The sequence below is a fragment of the Dipodomys ordii genome, unplaced genomic scaffold (genome assembly GCF_000151885.1).
Source record: "Dipodomys ordii isolate 6190 unplaced genomic scaffold, Dord_2.0 Scaffold5, whole genome shotgun sequence".
Lineage (NCBI taxonomy): Eukaryota > Metazoa > Chordata > Mammalia > Rodentia > Heteromyidae > Dipodomys > Dipodomys ordii.
Window position 1 is genome coordinate 36,252,184 of NW_012267221.1, and position 21,046 is coordinate 36,273,229.

A 21,046-nucleotide genomic window follows, 5' to 3' on the forward strand; every position below is an offset into this window, starting at 1 on the left:
GAACAAAGGATTCCAATTTGGAATTCCCTCAAAGCCTGTCTCTCACTTCTGCCATTCTTTTTATTTTAACAGAAACAAGGCCTCAGCATGATGCTGGATTGAGTTCTAGAGCTTAGGGGGTCTCATCAATATGGCAGAAATGTAAGCACTAACAAATGACCATGAGGCCATTTGTGTATTAAGTGAGACCACAGCTATATAGATGTTCCTCTGGCCTCATCTCCAGTGTGTGCAAGCCCAACCAAAGGGCAAGAGAACCAAGGGCTTTGACCTGCTTCAGAGGAGCAACAGGTGTCCAAGACCAGGCAGACAGTTTTCAGAGGGCAAGCAGACCCAGGAAAGCCATTCAGAATCTTCTGCAGAATCTCCCTCTCTCTGTGGAGGGCTTGACCAAGTGTCAAGGTCCAGAAAGAAGATGTACTTGGACAGTACCACCTCAAGCTTCTGAGGATACTCGGGACCATGAAGAATATGACTTCTTTGTAAAGTAGGCTTCTCTCATTTCCTTGTCCTTTCCCATGTCCATAGCAGATGCCACCTGGTTGTAGCCATGGGTGTTAAGCTTGAATTTAGACACCAGGTTCTGAATCTGAAAGTTGTTTAACCTCAGACATGTCCTGTAGTCTGTCAGTCTAAAGTCTGTCAGCCTAAAGTCTATAAAGTGGGAAAAATACCACCTATCTAGTATCCAATGCCCAGACCAGCAGCCTCTGCATCTTCTTTATAAAAGTTCTCTGACCCCAGGCCAGTTAACAGTGGCAGAAACTCCAGTGGCATCCAACAGTGTGTGTCTTAACAAGTCTCAAGTGAATTGATACAGGCTAAATTTTGAGAATCGCTGTATGATGGAGGCCAATTTAATGAAATAAGTAGAAATTTTATATATTTTTTTAAATATTTTAAAAATATTTGGGTCCACAGAACCTGAGGGCTGGGCTGGGCATTTAGCTCAGTCATATAGTGCTTGTTGAGAATCTGGGTTGGCTTCTTAGCAATAGGGAAAATTTTTTTAAGAAAAGAAAACAAACTGAAGGTTCAGTAGTTTTTTTTTTTTTTTTTTTTGGTGGTCGTGGGGCTTGAACTCTGGGCCTGAGCGCTGTCCCTCAGCTCTTCAGCTCAAGGCAAGCGCTCTACCACTTGAGCTACAGTGCCACTTCTGGTTTTCTGGTGTTTTACTGGAGATAAGAGTTTCACAGACTTCCCTGCCCGGGCTGGCTTTGAACCACCATCCTCAGATCTCAGCCTCCTGAGTAGCTCGGATTACAGGCGGGAACCACCAGCGCCTGGCATCAGTAGTATTTTCATTTTTTTTAAAGCAGGTCCTTCTCCACTTCATCCTTCATCTTTCTGTCTCTGCCTCTTTCTGTTGGCAGTACTGGGAATTGAACTCAGCACCTTGTGCTTGCTAGACAGCAGACACATCACTACAGCCATGCCTCTTAACCCAAGTCTTCATTCTGTTAACTTCAAAAAAACAAGATATAGCCTCCATCAGAAAGAATGACATTGCCCCATTTGTTAGGAAATGGAAAGACTTGGAAAAAATTATATTAAGTGAAGTAAGCCAGGCCCAAAGAAACATAGGTCCCATGGTTTCCCTTATTTGCAATATCTAGTATATGTACGAGTCAAGCGGAAAAGGTCAGATAATGTGATGTCAGGAAAATGAACCCTTAGATATGTATTTTAATGTTTTTTCTTTCATGCATGTGTTTCTAACACATTTATAAGATTATCTCTTTGTTGCTTTGTATGTCCCTCCCCCACAGTATAACCCCTGCTTTCACTATATTTGATGTCAGTATAACTTGTGGAGGAGATGGGGAAAAACCAGTTGTTTAAGGATACAGGTGGATCTGATGCAACAATGAGAAGTACAAGTTGTCATGTCCAAAACGAGCTTTACAACATTGGTGCGGGGGGGGGGGGGGGGGGGGGAGGGGGGAAGGAGAAGGATTGGGATGGGGGGGAGGGGGGAGGCTGGGAAGGGATGGGAAGGGTAAACAAAGGAGGAGGCTGCAATGCTTGGTAAGAAATGTACGCATTATCCTGCCCATGCAATTGTAACCCCTCTGTACAGTATGTTCACAAATAAAATAAAATAAAATTAAAAAAAAACAAGATATATACAAAACTAAACAAAAAAATAGAACAGTAAATGTTTAGTAGTACCTTTCTATATATAAACTCAGCCTTTTTCCTGACATTCTCATGAGTTTCTTAACACTTGACACATTCTGAGACAAACATGTCTACCATCTCATGAGGCAATATAATCTATAGAACCACCCATAAAATAAATCTGGTTTTGTCAGAACTATTTTTTAAAATAAGTTTTTTGTTGTGAAAATACTGTACAGAAGGGTTACAATCACATGAGCAAGGTCATGAGTACATTTCTTATCAAGGATTGTTGCCTCCTCCTTTGATTTTCCCCTACCATACCTTTCTTCCCATATCCACAACTACATTCCTTCCCTTCCCAGCCCCTGCCTAAATTGTAAAGTTCCAAAACTATTTTTATTCAGCAAATGATTATACTTTTCAATATTTTCTTATATTGGAAAAGCAGAACATGATGGATACTAAAGGTTTTACAATTTTAGTTCAATTCAGATTTCTGCTTTTTCATGATATAATTATTTTAAAAATTGAAAAAAGAAGGTTGACTATGAAAAGATGAACTTTAGAGAGATATCTATTCCTAGGGAAATCAAGATTCTTTACCACAGTAAATTTTATTATTTGTCTTTTCACTTTTATTTGTTGCAGAAACTTCACCAAGGAACTAGGTTTAATCAGAAATGATAAGGTTGCCCAAAAAAGGAGTACCTAGACTTGATCAAGTTCAAGATGAAGAAACTTATCTGGAAAATTTAGCAATACAGAGAAATGCTTCTGCTTTATTTGAAAAATATGATCGGAGTGAAGTACAAGAATTACTAGCTACGGCACTAGTTAGTTGGTTATCTTCCAAAGAGGATGTTCGCTTCCAAATAGACAGCCCTTGTGGACTCATGAGTCAAATGAATACAGTAGGCTTCTCTACTGCAATTCTACTGACTCCTGTGGATCCTTCTGCCCTCTTAGACTATAGAGAAGTCCATCAGATCATAAGAGAGTTGGCTGTTGGGATTTATTGCTTAAATCAAATACCTTCCATCAGTTTAGAAGCTAATTATGATCAGAGTTCTTCTTGTCATTTGCCTCCTGCCTATTATGATACTAGAATTGGCCAGATTCTAATCCATATTGACTATATGCTGAAAGCACTGTGGCATGGAATATACATGCCCAAAGAGAAAAGAACCAGATTCTCTGAATTGTGGCGCACCATTATGGACATTGATCCAGATGGGAAGCCTCAAACAACTAAAGATGTTTTTTCAGAATTTAGTTCAGCAGGTAAGAGAACTTAAACACTTTTTAATTATTTTCATTACAAGTCACTTTAATATTTAAAGGCAATTTACCTGCAGTTTATATAGCTATCATTTCTTATTATAAATTTCTAAATATTGCCATCATTTCTAAAGAATTTTCATTTCTTAATTTTTTTATTATCTTTAATAAGTTGTACAAGGGAAGTGCCATTTAGCAAAGCAGGTTATGAATACAAGGCTTCTGATCAATTCACCTCTTCAACACTTCACCCCTCCTTTGACCCATCCCTTCCCTTACTTTTCTTAACTTTGTGGTATATACAATAAATTCTTGACTTCATTTTCCCTCTCTTCATCCATTCAGTCCTCTACACCTCTCCCTTTGGCCCCCACCCTTCTTGAAAGTACCTAATTCTTGGTGCTTATGTTGTAAGAAAACAGGCAATAAGATGTTGGAGAAGGGGCTGGGAATGTGGCTCAGTGGTAGAGTGCTTGTCTCCCATGCATGAGACCCTGAGTTTGATTCCTAAGCACCATATAAGCAGAAAAGGCCAGAAGTGGCACTGTGGCTTAAGTGGTAGAGCTCTTGCCTTGAGCCGAAGAGCTGAGGCCAGGCCCAGAGTTCAAGCCCCATTACCAACAAAAAAAAAAAATGTCCCATGGTACCTTTATAGCAAGCTCAGTGGACAGTAGAGAATGGGGTGTGAAATGAGACATTTGTGCCCTGTATACTGCCCAATGCTTTCACTGATCTCATACATCCAATAATTTTCTAAATTGGATTCCATAGTTTGGGGCACAGTTTAAAAAATAAATCTCACTTTTTTATAAATCTGTGTTGGAATTTCATTTGATTAGAGGAGAGAGTTACATGATAGGTTTTAACAAACTGAGAATGGATGTTCTCCAATTCTTCAGAAATTAAATATCACTCAGATGGTTACATTCTTGGCAATTCTGAGAACAAAGCCATTGATTTGTATGATGACATATTAATTGGTTATATATAATGTGTTAGACATTCAAAAATATATTTTCACTCTTTAGCCCATTTTATATAGTGTTAATACTGTTTATTAATTGACACAAGAAATGAAAAATACTTTTCCTAGTTAGCCAGGTTTCTGTTAGCTATATGTTGTTATTGAAGATTTTATTGGTAAATTAGTTGGAAATAATTACTTTTATCTGTATTGGACATATAATTGAGGAGAAAAATATTTAGAGAAAAAATCCCTTTATTTGTCAGTGTAGAGCTAGTTACTAGAAAAAAAATACCTTGAGGGCTGGGAAGGTGGCTCAGTGGTAGAGTGCTTGCCTTGCATGCGTGAGGCCCTGGATTCGATTCCTCAGCACCACATAAGCAAAAAAAGCCGGAATTGTGCTGTGGCTCAAGTGGTAGAGCTCTAGCCTTGAGCTGAAGAGCTGTGGGGCAGTGCCCAGACCCAGAGTTCAGGTACCATGACTGGCAAAAAAAAAAAAATGTGAAAAGCTCATTTGTTTTCTCTTCTCAACAAAACATAGAATAAGTATCATCATTAGAGCATCAAATATAATTAATATGGTAATGTAATTTCATATAGTTGTTGCCTTATTGTTTCCTTTATAATTCATTGTAAAACAAAAAACATAATTTATAAAGCACACCTATTTAAAACATTAATTTAAAAATATTCATTGAACTAGGAACCTATAATTCTAGCTCAAGAGGGGGATTTAATAACTATTTTTGTTTGTTGTTGTTTTTTTTTTTCTTTTTTGAGTCCGGTTGTGGGGCCTGAACTCTGGGCCTGGGCACTGTCCCTCAGCTCTTCAGCTCAAGGCTAGCACTCTACCACTTGAGTCACAACGCCACTTCCAGCTTTTTTCTTTTTTCTTATGCGGTGCTGAGGAATCAAACCCAGGGCCTCATGCATACAAGGCAAGTGCTCTACCACTGAGCCACCTTCCCAGCCCGGATTTAATAATTGTTAAGAGAGGAGCAGTCCTTCAGAAAAAGCATCACAGACACTTTCATGTTATAAGGTATCATGACAAATGTAGGCCTCCTAAAGTTTCGTGTACATCGAAGTTTTGAACTTTCTTTTTAAAAAATGATCCAATGATGTTTGTTTGTCCAATTTTGACATCCATGGTAAAAATAAGACATCTGTTGTACCATTTTTTAAGAAAAAAGTATACCACGTGTTATAATTATTTCCAACCTTTCAAGAACTTTAAAAAAAATTTCAGTGGAAAATGTGTCCATTCAGGATGATACATAGATACAAAGACTACAATTAAGTAGCTATATCCAGCAGAGGAAAGTGCTATCTCTAGTCTTCATACCACTGAACATTTTGAATCTCAGGATTAGAAACATAGAGGTGTTGGTTTGTTTTCTATACTACTAACTGAACCTGTGCCTTTCCCTGGATGCTATGATTTTTCTCTATGAAGGTTTGGTTGATATTACAAAGGATCCAGACTTTAGTGGAATCTATGATGAAGACATGAATGAAGATCCAACATATGATCCCAATAGCCCTGAAGAAAAGGCTGTATTTATGAAATACGCTGAGCATATTATGCTAAAGATGACATTCAGTACCACACAAGTTCAACAGCATGAAAATGTCTTCATATTTGAAACAGCGTACTGGCTTACTAATGCTATAAAATATACTCAGGATTATCTTGATATTTGTACCTACCAAAGACTACAGCAAAGGTTGTATCTTCAAAAAAAGGTTATTCAAAAACACTTTGAGAAGAAGAAAGAAATCAGAAGAGGGATAGGCTATCTAAAGTTAATATGTTTTTTGATTCCATTTTTACTGAGTTTAAAAAGGAAGATGAAAGTTCCATATTTAAACAGTCTACTTCAGCCTTTTTCAGGTAAGAATGTCACCAAAATCAAATGTATAATATAACTACATATTAAATGAATAATTCATAATTTCTAGTATGTTGGTCCAGTAAGGTAATTTACCTATCACCTGTGAAAATAATAAAATACAATCTGATGTTTCCAATATAATGAAGTTTTTTGTTTTATATATCTAGTACTTTACATATATTTATGCCAGTTATAAAAGTTACTGGAAAAGTTCTAAGTAAACAGAGAAGTATGCTATATTTATGATGGGTGCTGTGAATACAGTAAAATTTCATTAGAATTTAGTGTTCAAAGACATAGCATATTTTGTTTAAAGTTTACAAATGGAATCTTTTTTTTTTTTTTGGCTTGAACTCTGGTCCTGGGTGCTGTCCCTTAGCTCTTCAGCTAAAGGCTAGTGCTCTACCACTTGAGCCACAGTGCCACTTCCAGTTTTCTAGTGGTTTATTGGAGATGAATCTCACAGACTTTCCTGCCTAGGCTGGCTTTGAACCATGATCCTCAGATCTCATCCCTGAGTATCTAGGATTACAAGCATGAACCACCAGTGCCCAGCTAAATGGAATCATTTTTGATTTCTGAAAACAAAGATTGAAATATCTGTAAAACTAAAGTAAAAGAAGGCTGTGTGTGTGTGTGTGTCTGTCTGTCTGTGTCTGTGTCTGCCTGTCCATGTGTGTGTATGAATGTGCGTGCTCCCACACTGACACTGAGACTTTTTTGTGTGTGCTGTTCTTCAACTCAGGGCCTTGACACTGTCCCTAAACTTTTGTGTTAAAGCCTGCAGCTACACTTCAAGTCCCAGATCCAGTTTGTAGTCAATCAGAGATAAGAGTCTCACAGACTTTACTGCCCAGGCTGGCTTTGAATTGCAACCCTTAGATCTCAGCCTCCAGAGTAGCTAGGATTAAAGGCATGAGCCATCAGCACTCAGCCTATAAATTTTTTTTAATTAAGTTGTATGTGTGGTTTCATTACAGAAATATGGTCTGGTATTTTACTTAAATGAGAGATAACGACTTGTTTCTTTTTCATGTCTTTTTATACACACTAACTCATATGTTTTAATTCATTTAACTAGCTTTTCTAAGACACATAATTGCAGCTCTTTTCTCATATTATGAGATAAATATGTCTTAAATTCATTCCTAGAATAATATTTTGATTATGCATTTTAAATGTCTTACAGTAAGCTTCAGAAATACTAAAAATTTATTATATGAACACCTTATTCATTATTTGTATGTATACATACTAAGAGTATGGATGATTCAATAGGCAGTGATTGCCAATATTTAAATTCCAAGATTGTTTTAGTTTGTATACATGAATGAGAATTTAGATATCCAAAATATGATTGTATATGTGCTGTTAACTTTTTAAAATAAAATTTTGTTTTCATTTTTTGAGATGACAAGGTCAAGACAGAGCGGGAACTTCCTCCATTTGTTTATGGAAAAGATTTTAAGTGCCAGAATTTTCACTACAAAGAAAATCAATATTTTCATGTTCATGGAGGAATTGAATTTGATATCAGCACACCTCCAATTGAGAATGCTTTGGAAGATTTTAAGGTTTAAATTATTTTTATTCCAGGATGGTTCGGCCTTCTACATCTCTTTTTAATTCTGCTCTTTGGTTGGAAATCGTTCCTATTGGTACAGGCATTAAGTAACTTTCAAGGAGATTATTCTTATACCTCACTATTCATCTTAACTTACAGTACCTTAATATACATAAATTCAATGCAACTGTATCTATAAGATGTGTTGGATGCCAAAGATGAAGAGATAAATAAGCTAGGTATAGCTGTCTTCCTCACAGAATTTAGAGATTTCCAATGAGGCATATTTGTCCTAGAATAGTTGATCATGCACTTTATATGGGTATAATTTAGCAATGTAGATTAAAGCCTGAAAATGTACATTGGTCTAGGATTTGTGTTTTCAGACATTTATCTAAGGAAACAGTCTGATAAGTTTTTAAGTAATTATTGCACAGCACTATGCATATCATTGAAAGGAACATGTATATTCAATAGAGGCTGATGAAATAAATTATGGCATATATACACAATGAAATGATAATGACAAATACCTATGTACATCAGTCAGTAAGATCATTAGTCAGGACTAGCCTGGGCCATATAGTGAGATCACCACTTAAATAAAAAAGAATGAAGAAAGGGAGAAGGGAGGGAACACGGAATGAAGAAAGAGAAGGAGGAGGGAAAAAGAGAAGGAAGGAAGGAAAAGATGAAAGAAGAGATAAAGGAAAGAAATTCCTGAACATTTAGTATAGCTCGTCAATTTCCCTTCAGTTTCTAGCATTTGGAAATTTTAATTTACATATACTTTTGTATAAACATCATATCTCAATTGTCATTGCTTTTCTATCTAGTCTATATTATATACAGTTTTTCTATGTTTTTTCAACTTTAGTCTCATAATAGGGATTAGATGTAGTCATGATCAGGATTTTCCAGGATTTTGTATTGAAAATTGTCATGTATGTGTATAAAATTTCATTTAAAGGAAATTTTGTAATTTCTTTAAATTTGTTTAAAGATATGTTTAGTAATATAATTCATATTTTAGAACAACATACAAAAAATACAGGATTGTGCTACTAAGACATTTGCAGAAGATTCAGGATATAAAGAACATTACTCAATACCAGTCATGGAATTAAACGGAAAGAGGTAAGGAGCTTTCAGTAATTATCCACACTAGCCACACTTGTTGAATGGGTGAAAGTAGCCTTTAGTATATATTTATGGGGAGGGGTGGCAGATAGAAAGAATTATATCACATCCTCAAATGAAAGTGAACAGGTTCTCAAACTAACTCCATCCACACACTGAGACCTATTGTCTCATAAGCTTGGAATTGAAGTGAACATTAAAGAAGGGTAGGTTTGGACTTTTCACTCCTTACAGTAGTTCTTTATGGCCTTTCCTGTAACTGACCTAGCAGGCCTCATTTTTCTCCTTCGGCAAATGGTAAAGAGTTTTCTTACATAGAGAATTACAAGGTCATTTTCCAGAAATTAGTTTAATGGAGCAAATCTCTAAGACCTCCTAAGAATACGAGTCAAGATCCATAGGAGAAGGGAACAACTGTCACAAATACTGCATTTACAGTAAAAACAAGCTGCATTTAGAGAAGAAACCCAGGAAACTGACAGCATCAGTGGCTGAAGTACTCACTTTTGAAATCTGTGTGGGAAAATACTCATTGGGAGGCAGGAGAGGAGGAAGGCCAGTTTTTATTGTGGTGACAAACAACCCTATAGAGCAGAATAATTCTTAAGTTTCATACTGCTTCCACTGAATAGTGATAGAGGCCCTGCAGGATTTGTGCAAGTATCTCTCCCACACCACCCCTTGTCCAGGGACTTGGTGGGTTGGTTTGGAGGTGCAGTTCCATAAGCCATTGCTGTAATAAGAGCCAAGGAACTATTACCCAACATATCATTCTAGACTCAAGGTAAACTAACCCCAAGAAAGTAAATGTTGACAAAGAATAAGAGAAGAGGAAGCACACAGTTAAAAGATAAACTTGAGACTCCTTCACCCAGAATTTGAACCAGTGGCTATTTGGTGTGCCCAAATCTCTGGTGTGGCATAGAGTCAAATCATCAGTAAGAAGACATTTCTATATATGATTTGATTAGTCATAGTTGGTAAGTATGTTACTGCCACATTTACAATCAAGTATAATTTAAACCACAATTCTGTATTTGATTACTATGGGGAAAAAAACGAGTTTTGTCAGCATAGAAAAAATAGTATATCACTTCAAAGTTAGAAAAGTCATTTTTCTTATTTTTTATAGCTACTACGTGATCTGTTTTGATCTTGAAATATTTTATCAGCAACTATATAAGACACAATGGTGGGGAGCTATAAATGAGATAGTGAACACTCTGAGAGTGAAAAGACTTCCCCTTACAGAAGCTCAATTACATGAACAATTTAAGAAGAAATTTGGTTTCAAAAAATCTATGAAATGCAAGGTATATCAGTGACTATCACATAATTTAGTGTACGAAGTTTTATATGATCAAGCATATGTCTGTATGTTTTGAACAAATAGTTTATAGGTTAACTAAAACCTTCAATATAAAAGAAAACTTCCACACTTTAATAACTGAGGGTACAGTTCTATTTATGATTCTTTATCAATAAACACAAACTATTAGTGAACTGGTTAATCATAACGAGACCTAATACTTACTGACTTCTTATACTGTATGGAAAGTAGTATTATAAATCTGATTCTACATACAAAAAGTTTGTAACTGGAAGAGCTTGGCTTCAGTCCTAGGATTGAAACCTAAAGGAGCAAACCTATTATCCTGAACCAAATTTTACATCTGTTTAACATACCTTGACTTAACTGCTTGTGGGACTGATCAGATATGCTCACTAACTTGCCTTCTGTTTATTTTAATAAGAATACATTCAAATTTAGTAATATTCAATTTTTTGAATGTTTTTATTATCTAAATAGTTGTACAAAGGAGTTGTCATTCAACAAAGCAACATGCTTAAATTTAAATAGTAGTCTGAATGTCTATAACAAGAATGTAACATTTTTAATTTATTCTTTATTATTGTCTTTAAGTAGTTGTACAAAGGAATTGCCATTCAGTAAAGCAGTTTATGAATACAATATATCCTGATCAATGTCACCCATCCATCCCCATCTACCCCTTCACTCATATTTCTTAATTTTGTAGGATATACATCAAGTTTGACTGCATTCTTCCCCCATTCTCCTCTTCATTTGTTTACCTCTTTCCCCTTGATCCTTCCCCACCCCTTTTGCGTACCCACTTCTTGGTGTTTTACCTCTCCATCTTGAGACCTGGAGCAAAGAAATTCCTAAATAAACTACATTGCACTTAAGTTAGCAATGATCACCATCTACTTTTAAAGGATATTAGAAAAGTCATTTGTTGTACTAGGTGCCTCATGCACTCTATGGGTATAATTTAGCAATGTAGATTAAAACGTGAAAATGTACACTGGTCTAGGATTTATGTTTTCAGACATTTATCTAAGGAACAGTCTGATAAGTTTTCAAGTAATTATTGCACAGTATTATGCATATTATTGAAAGGAGCTTGTATATTCAGTAGAGATTGATGAAATAAATTATGGCATATCTATACAATGAAATATAATGATGTATATCTATATACATTTATATATTATTAAAAATGAAGAAATAGGGGCTGGGAAGTTGGCTCAGTGGTAGAGTGCTTGCCTTGCATGTATGAGGCCCTGGGTTTGATTCCTCAGCACCACATAAGCAAAAAGAAAAAACCTGGAAGTGGAGCTGTGACTCAAGTGGTAGAGTGCTAGCCTTGAGCTGAAGAGTTGGGGGACAATCCCCAGGCCAGAGTTCAGGCCCCACTACCGAAACCCCCCAAAAACAAATGAAGAAATAAAAACAAAATATTTATCTACTCTTTAAATTGTATATAAAGAAATTTATAAAATTTACCTTAAAAACTGAAAAGTCCCAAATATATATATATTTTTTAAGTTCCATGGTTTTATTTTGTTTTGTTCTTAGTTATTTGTGTTTTGTGTGTGTGCCAGTCCTGGAGCTTTGCTGGTCCTGGAGCTTTAACTCGGGGCCTGGGCACTGTCCCTGAACTCTTTTACTCAAGGCTAGTACTTTACCACTTGAGATACAGCTCCACTTCCAGGTTTTTGGAGATTAATTGGAGATAGAGTCTCATGGACTTTCCTGCTTAGGATGGCTTCAAACTTCCATCCTTACGTCTTAGCCTCTTGAGTAGCTATGGTCCTGGGCCTAAGCCACAATCACCTAGCTTAAAATTTTATAGCTCTAAGAACTTTAAGCATTGCCCAATGAGCAACTTTCCACCTGGGTTTTGTGAATAGATGTCATGTGATTATGTTAATATACCATATCTTTTTATTTTAAAAACTAACTCTGGCTTTCTTAATAATTTTAGAGTATTCCATTTGGTATGAAGTCTGCTGTTGAAAGAGGCTTATCTGCTGTTTTTCATACATTTGGCCGTAAAACCTCAAGCTCATCAATCAATGTTTCAGATGAAGCAGGCTATACTATTTTCCATCATGCAGCTCTACACAACAGAGTTTCTGTTATATGTCAACTGTGCAATGCTAACTTCAATGTCAACCAGAGACGCTTTATTATGTTCAGCCAAGGTATCATTACGTTTTTCAACCAATTTTTACCTGTTTTCTCCTTATTTAACATTAAGAATTAATCTGTGTCAGGCACTGGTTGGTCACATCTGTAATACTGCCTACTTAGGAGGCTGAGATCTGAGGATTGCTATTGCCAGGAAAGTATGTGAGATTCATTTCTCCAGTTAACAACCAGAAAACTGGAAGTGCACTGTAGCTCAAAGTGGCTGAGTGCTGCTGCTATTCTTGAGCAAAAAGAGTTCAGGGACAACTCCCAGGCCCCTAGTTCAAGCCCCACCCACTGCAAAAGAAAAAAAAAATTAATGTTGATTTGTACAGCAAATTAAAATTTGTTGTTGGTGTTTTTAGCAAAGTGGAGAGTTTTTATTTCACTTAAGAAGGGCTCTTTTTAGTTTAAGTATGGTTTGTTGCTAGCTTACATATTATTAAATTTGCTTGTATCTCATTTGAATGTAAGCTTTATCAAAAACAAGGATCTAGCTGGGCACCAGTGGTTCACGCCTGTAATCCTAGTTACTCAGAAGGCTGAGATCTGAGGATCTCAGTTCAAAGCCAGCCCGGGCAGGAAAGTCTGTGAGACTCTTATCTCCAATAAACCACTAGAAAACCGGAAGTGGTACTGTGGCTCAAGCAGTAGAGTGCTCGCCTTGAGCTGAAGAGCACAGGGATAGCGCCCAAGCCCAGAATTCAAGCCCCATGACTGAACAACAACAACAAAGCAAGGATCTGTTTTACTTTGCCAATATCCTAGTATCCAGAAGAAAGCTTGACATTAGTAGTTGACCAGGAAGTATTTGAATATATGGACAAATGACTACAGGACAACATTTGATTAACACTAGCATTATTAAAAATACTAATGCATTGTAGAAATTCAGAGAAAAGAGAAAGAAATATGACCATGACCATCAGCTCTCAGAACATTCTTAGCCTTATTCCAAAGTTCTCAATGAGGGACTAGTTTCTTTATATAAAAAATTCTAAAATTACATTTAGTAAGATGAATACACTAATAGTCAAAATATTCATAATTATATTTAATAACACTAGTTCATTCTTGTAGTATAATTTTAAAGATTAATAGCTTCCTACAAAGATAGTTTCAGATTTAAAGAGCTATTTGTTTAAGCTGAACATGGCAGGACAACCCTGTAATACTATTACTTGAGGCTGAGAAAGGATTGTGAGTTCAAGGCCAGCTTGGGCTATATAGTATGACCTGTCTTGAAAAGCAAAAAAAAAAAAAAGTCCAGTCATTTCTTAGTATTAAAAATGCATATTGATTTTTGTATTTTTGTACCTACTAGAATACATTCAACTTGCCCAAGAAATAATTTGAAAAGGAAAGCATAGATTCCCCCATAACTATAAAGGAAACTAGAGGTATATTATTGGGAATGGGTAGCACAACAATAATGATGATAAGAAAGGGTGATTTTTTTATATTTTAATGAAGACAGCTACCTTAAGATAATGATTAAAACTTCTCACATACCAAAATAAAATTTCATGCTTTTCTATTTGTTGATAATGGTAGATTTTGAAGTTTGGGAAATGTTCAACTATACTGCCATTTTATAGTTTAAAAACCACAAAATTATCCCAACACTGAGTTTTGAACAGCTGTTTGAAAGGCAATGTTTCCAGGCCTGTGGTGGTATGTGGTGCATGCAGTAGTTAGTAGACTAACAGTCTCAGTATTCTTTCATGTAATTCAGACATATTCTACACATAGCCATTTTATTCTATTCGTATGAGGCTTTAGGGCTCATGTAGGAAACATTTTATTAATCATGCTTCTTATGGGTCTTTTCTTTTTACAACAGAGTCATCCAAAGTGGACATGAAAAGAGAAAGAAATGGTAAGACATGAATAAAATATTCAGTGTATTTTTAAAAAGTTATTGTGTATACTGAGGCTTTGCTTATAGCATGTCATCTGAAAATTCCTTGTTGCTTGAAATAATAACTATTTATTGATATTCTTCTAGGATTTTCTTTCATTTTTTAAATACATAATTTGCTATACCTCTTAATTTTTACAAATTCAATCCCCAAAATGTCTCCGTCATATATGATGTTACACTTAAAAGATAAACATATACATAACCATGTCTGGGATCATATGTGTGTGTTAAAGGGTAAACATTGAATATGTGAATCAAAAACGCAAAACCAAACTCAGTAAAACTATTGAATAATAAGGAGAAAGGGCTGGGGAATGTGAAAATAGGTGAGGGGGGGGTCAATCTGATTAAAGTACCATGGGAAAGCCTCTTTGAATAACAGACATGCACTTTAACAAAAACTAATATTAGGAAGATGGAACATACCATCTGGGGTGTATGGGGGGAGGGAAGAACAGAGAGTGAAGGAGGATGAATATAGGCAAAATACTTCATATGACTAATGTATGAAAATGAAACAATGAAATCTATTGAGATTGATTTGGGAAAATGGGGATGAAGAAGAGTAACAAGGTGAGTCTGATCCAGGTACATTTATGCATATAGAGACATGTCAAAATGAAATGCCTTTGTAAAGCTAATTGACACTAGTTTTTAAAAAAATCAGTTATAGGGGCTAGGAAGTTGGCTTAGTGGTAGAGTGCTTGCCTCGTGTGCATAAGGCCCTGGGTTCGATTCCTCAGCACCACATAAGCAGAAAAATCCAGGAGTGGCACTGTGGCTCAAGTGGTAGGACACTAGCCTTGAGCTGAAGAGTTGAGAGACAGCGCCCAGGCCCAGAGTTCAGCCCCCACAACCAACAGTTAATAAAATGTAGCTTTATTGGAGTAATCGTGGGGTCAGTGCTAAGTGGGGAGGAAACAAAAATTTTCAAGAGACTGTACTTTCATTTCTGAATAATTAAAGTAAAATTTATAGAGAAAATACTCTAAAATGGAGAGAGAAAGGGATCAACTTGAATTGGCCACCTTACATTAGTAGGTAGACGTGGCAAAGCTGATATGACATCAGTGAACCTGATTTCATTTTCCTCACTTCACCAATCTCTTGCTGTTGCTTCCCATTGACAGATACTGATAAGAAGCCACTAGTGGCATTTTTAACTTAATAATAAACTATAAGAAAAATCTTACAGTTAAGGTTTTCCTATCCCATTAATGCTTTTGTTGGTTTCTATTTCATTAAGTTATGATTCTCTGTATTCATCTGACTCTCAGTTTGGGGGCATTAGTTCTCCATGTGACCTAACTTCCCTGGTAAATCTAAATAAGGATTGTTGATATTATTATTAGGGTAGAATAGTGACTTCTGAATTCCTTACATTCCAGACCAGAAATAGGAAGAATACGTAAAAAAATTAAATATGTAGATTTAGGTTAGATAGTATAGATACCAAAGGCTATGAAAAAAAGATCGTTAAACAAGTAGAAGGTCATTTAAAGTTTATGAGTTGAGAGAGATTTAAGGAAAAAAGTCCTTAACTACCATTTAAGATGATGTAGGAAGGAGAGTCAGTTAGTATTTAAGAAAAAGAAGATGTCAGAAAGCAGGAATGGCCCAAGATAACTTGCATAATGCATGATCCAGATCAGAGAGACTTGAACGTGAAAGAGCACTACTGAAAATTATGCTAGAGTAACAGGTACTGACCAGCACTTTCCATGGTAACCTGCAATATGTAATCATCTTACATTCCAGGAGTTACAAGAAACCCAAACAGAGTAGGTTTGGTTGGAGGTGGGTTCATGGAAGGGAGCTGACCTAGTTGAAGTAGTTGTAAAAGTTAATCTGGAGCCAGTGGTTTCTGTCACTGTTTTTCAAAATACATTGAGAAGCCACTGAAGAGTTATTGAGAAGGATTGAGAAGGGCAACAAGGCAGATATTAATTGGGAGTTGATTATGGCTTGGATTACAGTAGTGGTGGCTGTTGTAGAGATAGCTTCTTGAGATACATAAACTTGGTGATAGACTGGTTATGGAGAAATGAAAAGAGGTATCAAAGAATATTCCAGGTCTCTGGATTGTAGAACTGAACAGACCGTGATGTATTTCACAGATTTAGTGAGCAATCAAAGAAGACCAGGTTTGGAGGAAGAAAAATGGTTCTATGTGACATATAATAATGATGAAATCAATCCATAGTTCAGGGACGGTATTATATATAATATTGGGAATCATCAATTTATAGCTGAGAAATGAAGCCACTGAGAAGATAGAAAAACCTAAGCTAGAACTTTAATGTTCCTTTGGGCATAGAAACAATGAGAAAGTCCCCAAAGAAGGCTGAGGAGTATCATTGAGTTAGGAGAAAATAGTGTGATATCACAAAAACCAAGGGGAGTAACTATTTTAAGTAGGAATAAGTGCCCATCATATAAAATACTTTTTTGTCAGTAGTAGGGCTTAAACTTTGGGCCTGGGCACTATCCCTGAGCTCTTCAGCTCAAGGCGAGCATTCTACCACTTGAGCCACAGCTCCACTTCCAGTTTTCTAATGGTTAATTGGAGATAAGTCTCACAGATTTTCCTGCCCGGGCTAGCTTTGAACTGTGATCCTCAGATCTCAGCCTCCTGAGTAGCTATGATTATAGGTGTGAGCCACTGGGCGCCAGGCTTAATTACTCTTGAGAGGTAAGTAAGATGAGACTTCTAAAATACTCACTGGATTTATTAACAGAGGCCTTTTTATAAGTGTGTTTTTTTTTCAAAATCCAAATGATATTGCCTAAATATCTGGATAAAATAGAAAATAATTTAAACAACAAATGGCTTATTTTATCAGAATATTTTATATTATCTGTGTTAAAATATTTAATATTTTCAATGTTACTGATTTTTTTTTCATGTAAACTAGTATGACATTATAATGGTAAGCCATCCTGAGTTAAGCAAATATAGGATTGCCTGAATAAATTCTTTAAGTGCTTATTTTGCAGATTAAAGCAAGTCCTACTCGGACTGGCTATAAACCATGATCCTCAGATCTCAGCCTCTTGAGTGGTTAAGATTACAGATGAGAGCCACCAGTGCCTGGCCACACAGGTATTTTTTAAGGAACACTAGTTCTTTGACCACTTCAGTAATTGTCCATCATTTCCAGGTCCAACACCTCTACACCTGGCTGCACAGGCTTGCTCCTTAGAAGCAACCATCTGTCTACTCTGTTTCAAAGCTGATTACACTCTTTCTGAAAAAAGAGGCTGGATGCCAATTCACTTTGCAGCTTTCTATGACAATATCTGTATCCTCATTGCTCTTTGTAGAAAAGAACCTAGTTTATTAGAGGCTGAAGCAACAGCTGAGTAAGTCATTGTTTGTAAGAATATAAATTTTTAGAGCTGGGGGTAAGACTCAAGTGGTGAAGCATTTATGTGGTAAGTGCAAGGCCTGAGTTCAAACCCTAGAAACATGTTCATATACATGATAGCTTTGCTCACACATTGACATAGTTGTATGGCAGAAGATAGGAAACATAATAATATACTTGAGCAGCACCATATGCTGAACCTAGAGACCTAAAGACCTTCACTATCCACATAGAATAGAGTAGAATTTTTAGATAAACCATTAGTTTCTGCCGCAATGAAGAAACTGGGATTTGTAATAAGATATGAAATGTGAAGAAATGAGTTGACTACTACTACTTGAGCTTCATTTTTGTTACTTGTAAAATAGATTGATAAGATTTGCCTTCATTTTTCATTCACTCAGAGTTATTATAGGGAATAAACAGGATAGCATATTTTAAGAACTTGGTACAACATCGAATTTCAAAGAAATCATAATAAACACAATAATTTGGGAAAGAGGATAGGCACCAATACTATGAAGAGCTAGGGGGGCAAATCTATTTACATGGGGAATACAGAGGATGAAAACTCCGATGGAAGGAAGGCAATGGTATAAATCAAGAGTTCTTCTAACAGTACTTTCAAGAGTTTTACAAAAAGTATGATACCATAGGTATGCTCAAATCCTATTGTAATGTGTTCCTTGATGTTTAGGAATCAGTGTACTCCACTGTTACTTGCTGCAACTTCAGGAGCACTGGACACTATTCAATACCTCTTTTCTCTTGGTGCTAACTGGAGAAAAACGGATACCAAAGGAAATAATATAATTCACTTGTCAGTGCTAACTTTTCACACAGAGATACTAAAGTATATAATAGAGTTAGATATTCCTGAGCTCCCAGTTTGGAAAACTTTGGTGGGTAAGTATGGAACTCATGATTTCTTTGTAAATAAATTTTCTGATTATTATTTGTTTAACTATTGATACTTAACTAATATATAGAAGTAAAATCATGCATATTTTAAACATTAAAATAACTGAAATAAGTTGAGTTAAAATAAGAAATAGAAATACAGATAATAAAGAGCTATATTTTTGAATGCAAAAGTAGCTTTCTTTGATTTTTTTTTCATACAATACTGGGGATTGAGCAGAGGCCTTTGTACATCCTAGGCAAGCATTTTTGTTTTTAAAACAGCATTTTACAACAATTTTGAAAAGAAATTTTAATTTATTAATTTTGAAAAATAGAGCCATAATGACAAAGACAGCTTGGTACTGGTACAAAAACAGACCTGAAGACCAATGGAATAGAATAGAAGATCCAGAAATAAAATCACAATCTTACAGGCAGGTGAAATTTGACAAAGGAGCCAAAGACATACAGTGAAAGAATCAGAGCCTCTTCAATTACTGGTACTGGGAAAACTGGGCACCCACATGCAGAAAACTAAAAGTGGACCCCAGCCTGTCACCATGCATTAACATCAACTCAAAATGGATTAAAGACCTTAATATCAAACCTGAAACTGTGAAACTACTGCAGGACAGAGTAGGAGAGACACTTGAACATAGGCAAGAACTTCCTGAACAAAGTTCCAGGGTCACAACAAATTGGAGAGAGACTCGACAAATGGGGCTACCTTAAAAAGTTTCTGCACAGCTGAAGACATAGCAACCAAACTAGAAAGATAGCCAACTAACTGGGAAAAATATTTACCAGCAATAAATCAGACAAGGGGTTAATATCCAGTATATATTGAGAACTCAAGAACTCCCAAACCCAACAAACCAATTACTAAATGGGCAAGAGAACTAAAGAGAGACTTCTCAGAAGAAGAGCTAAAAATGGCAAAGAAACACATAAGGAAGTGTTCACCATCCCTGGTTGTAAAGGAAATGCAAATAATGACAACCCTGAGATACCACCTTACCCCAGTCAGAATGGCCCACATCCTCAAGTCAGCCAATGGCAAATGCTGGAGGGGTGTGGAGAAAGAGGAACCCTATTACACTGCTGGTGGGAATGTACACTTACACAGCCACTTTGGAAAGCAGTCTGGAGGGTCCTCAGAAAGCTAAATATTGACCTCCCCTATACCACTTCTAGGCATCTATCCTGAATAACAGGAACCAGGATATAAGGACACATGTACCTCCATGTCTGTTGCAGCACTGTTCACAATAGCCAGGATACGTAAACAACCCAGATTCCCCACTACAGATGAATGGATCCAAAAATTGTGGTACCTATATACAATGGAATATTATTCAGCCATTAGAAAGGACAAATAATGGCAATCTCAGGGAAATGGATGGAACTAGAAGAAATCATGTTGAGTGAGGTAAGCCAAGAGCAAAGAGACAAATGTCATATGGTCTCCCTGATAAGTTGATGTTATATCCAAAACAAAGTAAACAAGATTTGAGAAACAAAGGACCTCTACTCATCTGATCAAATCATTACTAAATAACCCCATGCTGCTGACCACATATAGGGTACATCTGAGGGAAACTAGGAGGAGGACACAGAAACAGAAAATGAGAAAACATAACAGTGGAACACATCAGCTGCACTGGACATCCATCAAAACGAAGCAACTCAGTGGTACCAATGGGAGGTAAGGAAGAGAAGGAAAGAGGGAACAGCTGACACTAAGCAAAAGGAAAGAAATGTACATATCACCCAATGTGGAAGAAATAACTGTATTGTCAAAGCTCATGGAACTCATAAACTTTATTGACCACGATAAAGACAATTTGCCCCATGAAGGTTAAAATGTGTTTGTGACTTTAACAAAGTATCACTATCCCATAATACTGTGAAATTTATGTAATCACTTAATCACAATTTTAAAAAAAATGAAAAAACCCCAGCATTTTACCACCTTCTTGCCTGGTGGCATCACATTGAACTTTGGTTCTCCTTATGCCTCCATTTACCATTTCCATGCCAATAGGCTAAGTTTTCATTTTTAAGTTAAAATTAGTGGCTCATGATCCAAATCGTATTTCACATATCTCAAATTTATTTTTATTTTCCAACTTCCTCCAAAGTCAAAACATCCTCACCATCGAAAAAGTGTGATTAAAAAAATAAAGGAGCAAGTTAAATTTCAAGTGGAATAGATTTCTTCCAGTTTCTTTTTTTTTTGGGGGGGGGTCCAGTCATGGGGCCTGAACTCTGGGCCTGGGCGCTGTCCCTCGGCTCTTCAGCTCAAGGCTAGCGCTCTACCACTTGAGCCACAGCGCCACTTCCGGCTTTTTTCTTTTTGCTTATGTGGTGCTGAGGAATCAAACCCAGGG

At 36.3% G+C, this 21,046-nt stretch overlaps 1 protein-coding gene across 1 annotated transcript in view; it reads left to right on the forward strand.

The window, feature by feature from the left end:
- The first annotated feature begins 431 nt into the window (after positions 1 to 431).
- Positions 432 to 21,046, forward strand: part of Ankar (ankyrin and armadillo repeat containing) — a 55,512-nt gene continuing 34,897 nt past the window's right edge. The window contains exons 1-10 of the mRNA XM_013027598.1: positions 432 to 487; positions 2,773 to 3,405; positions 5,823 to 6,260; positions 7,672 to 7,835; positions 8,859 to 8,962; positions 10,098 to 10,278; positions 12,256 to 12,475; positions 14,305 to 14,340; positions 17,547 to 17,748; positions 18,451 to 18,659. Coding sequence (XP_012883052.1) covers positions 2,805 to 3,405; positions 5,823 to 6,260; positions 7,672 to 7,835; positions 8,859 to 8,962; positions 10,098 to 10,278; positions 12,256 to 12,475; positions 14,305 to 14,340; positions 17,547 to 17,748; positions 18,451 to 18,659 — 2,155 coding nt within the window. The 5' untranslated portion in view covers positions 432 to 487; positions 2,773 to 2,804. The remainder of the gene's footprint in view (positions 488 to 2,772; positions 3,406 to 5,822; positions 6,261 to 7,671; positions 7,836 to 8,858; positions 8,963 to 10,097; positions 10,279 to 12,255; positions 12,476 to 14,304; positions 14,341 to 17,546; positions 17,749 to 18,450; positions 18,660 to 21,046) is intronic.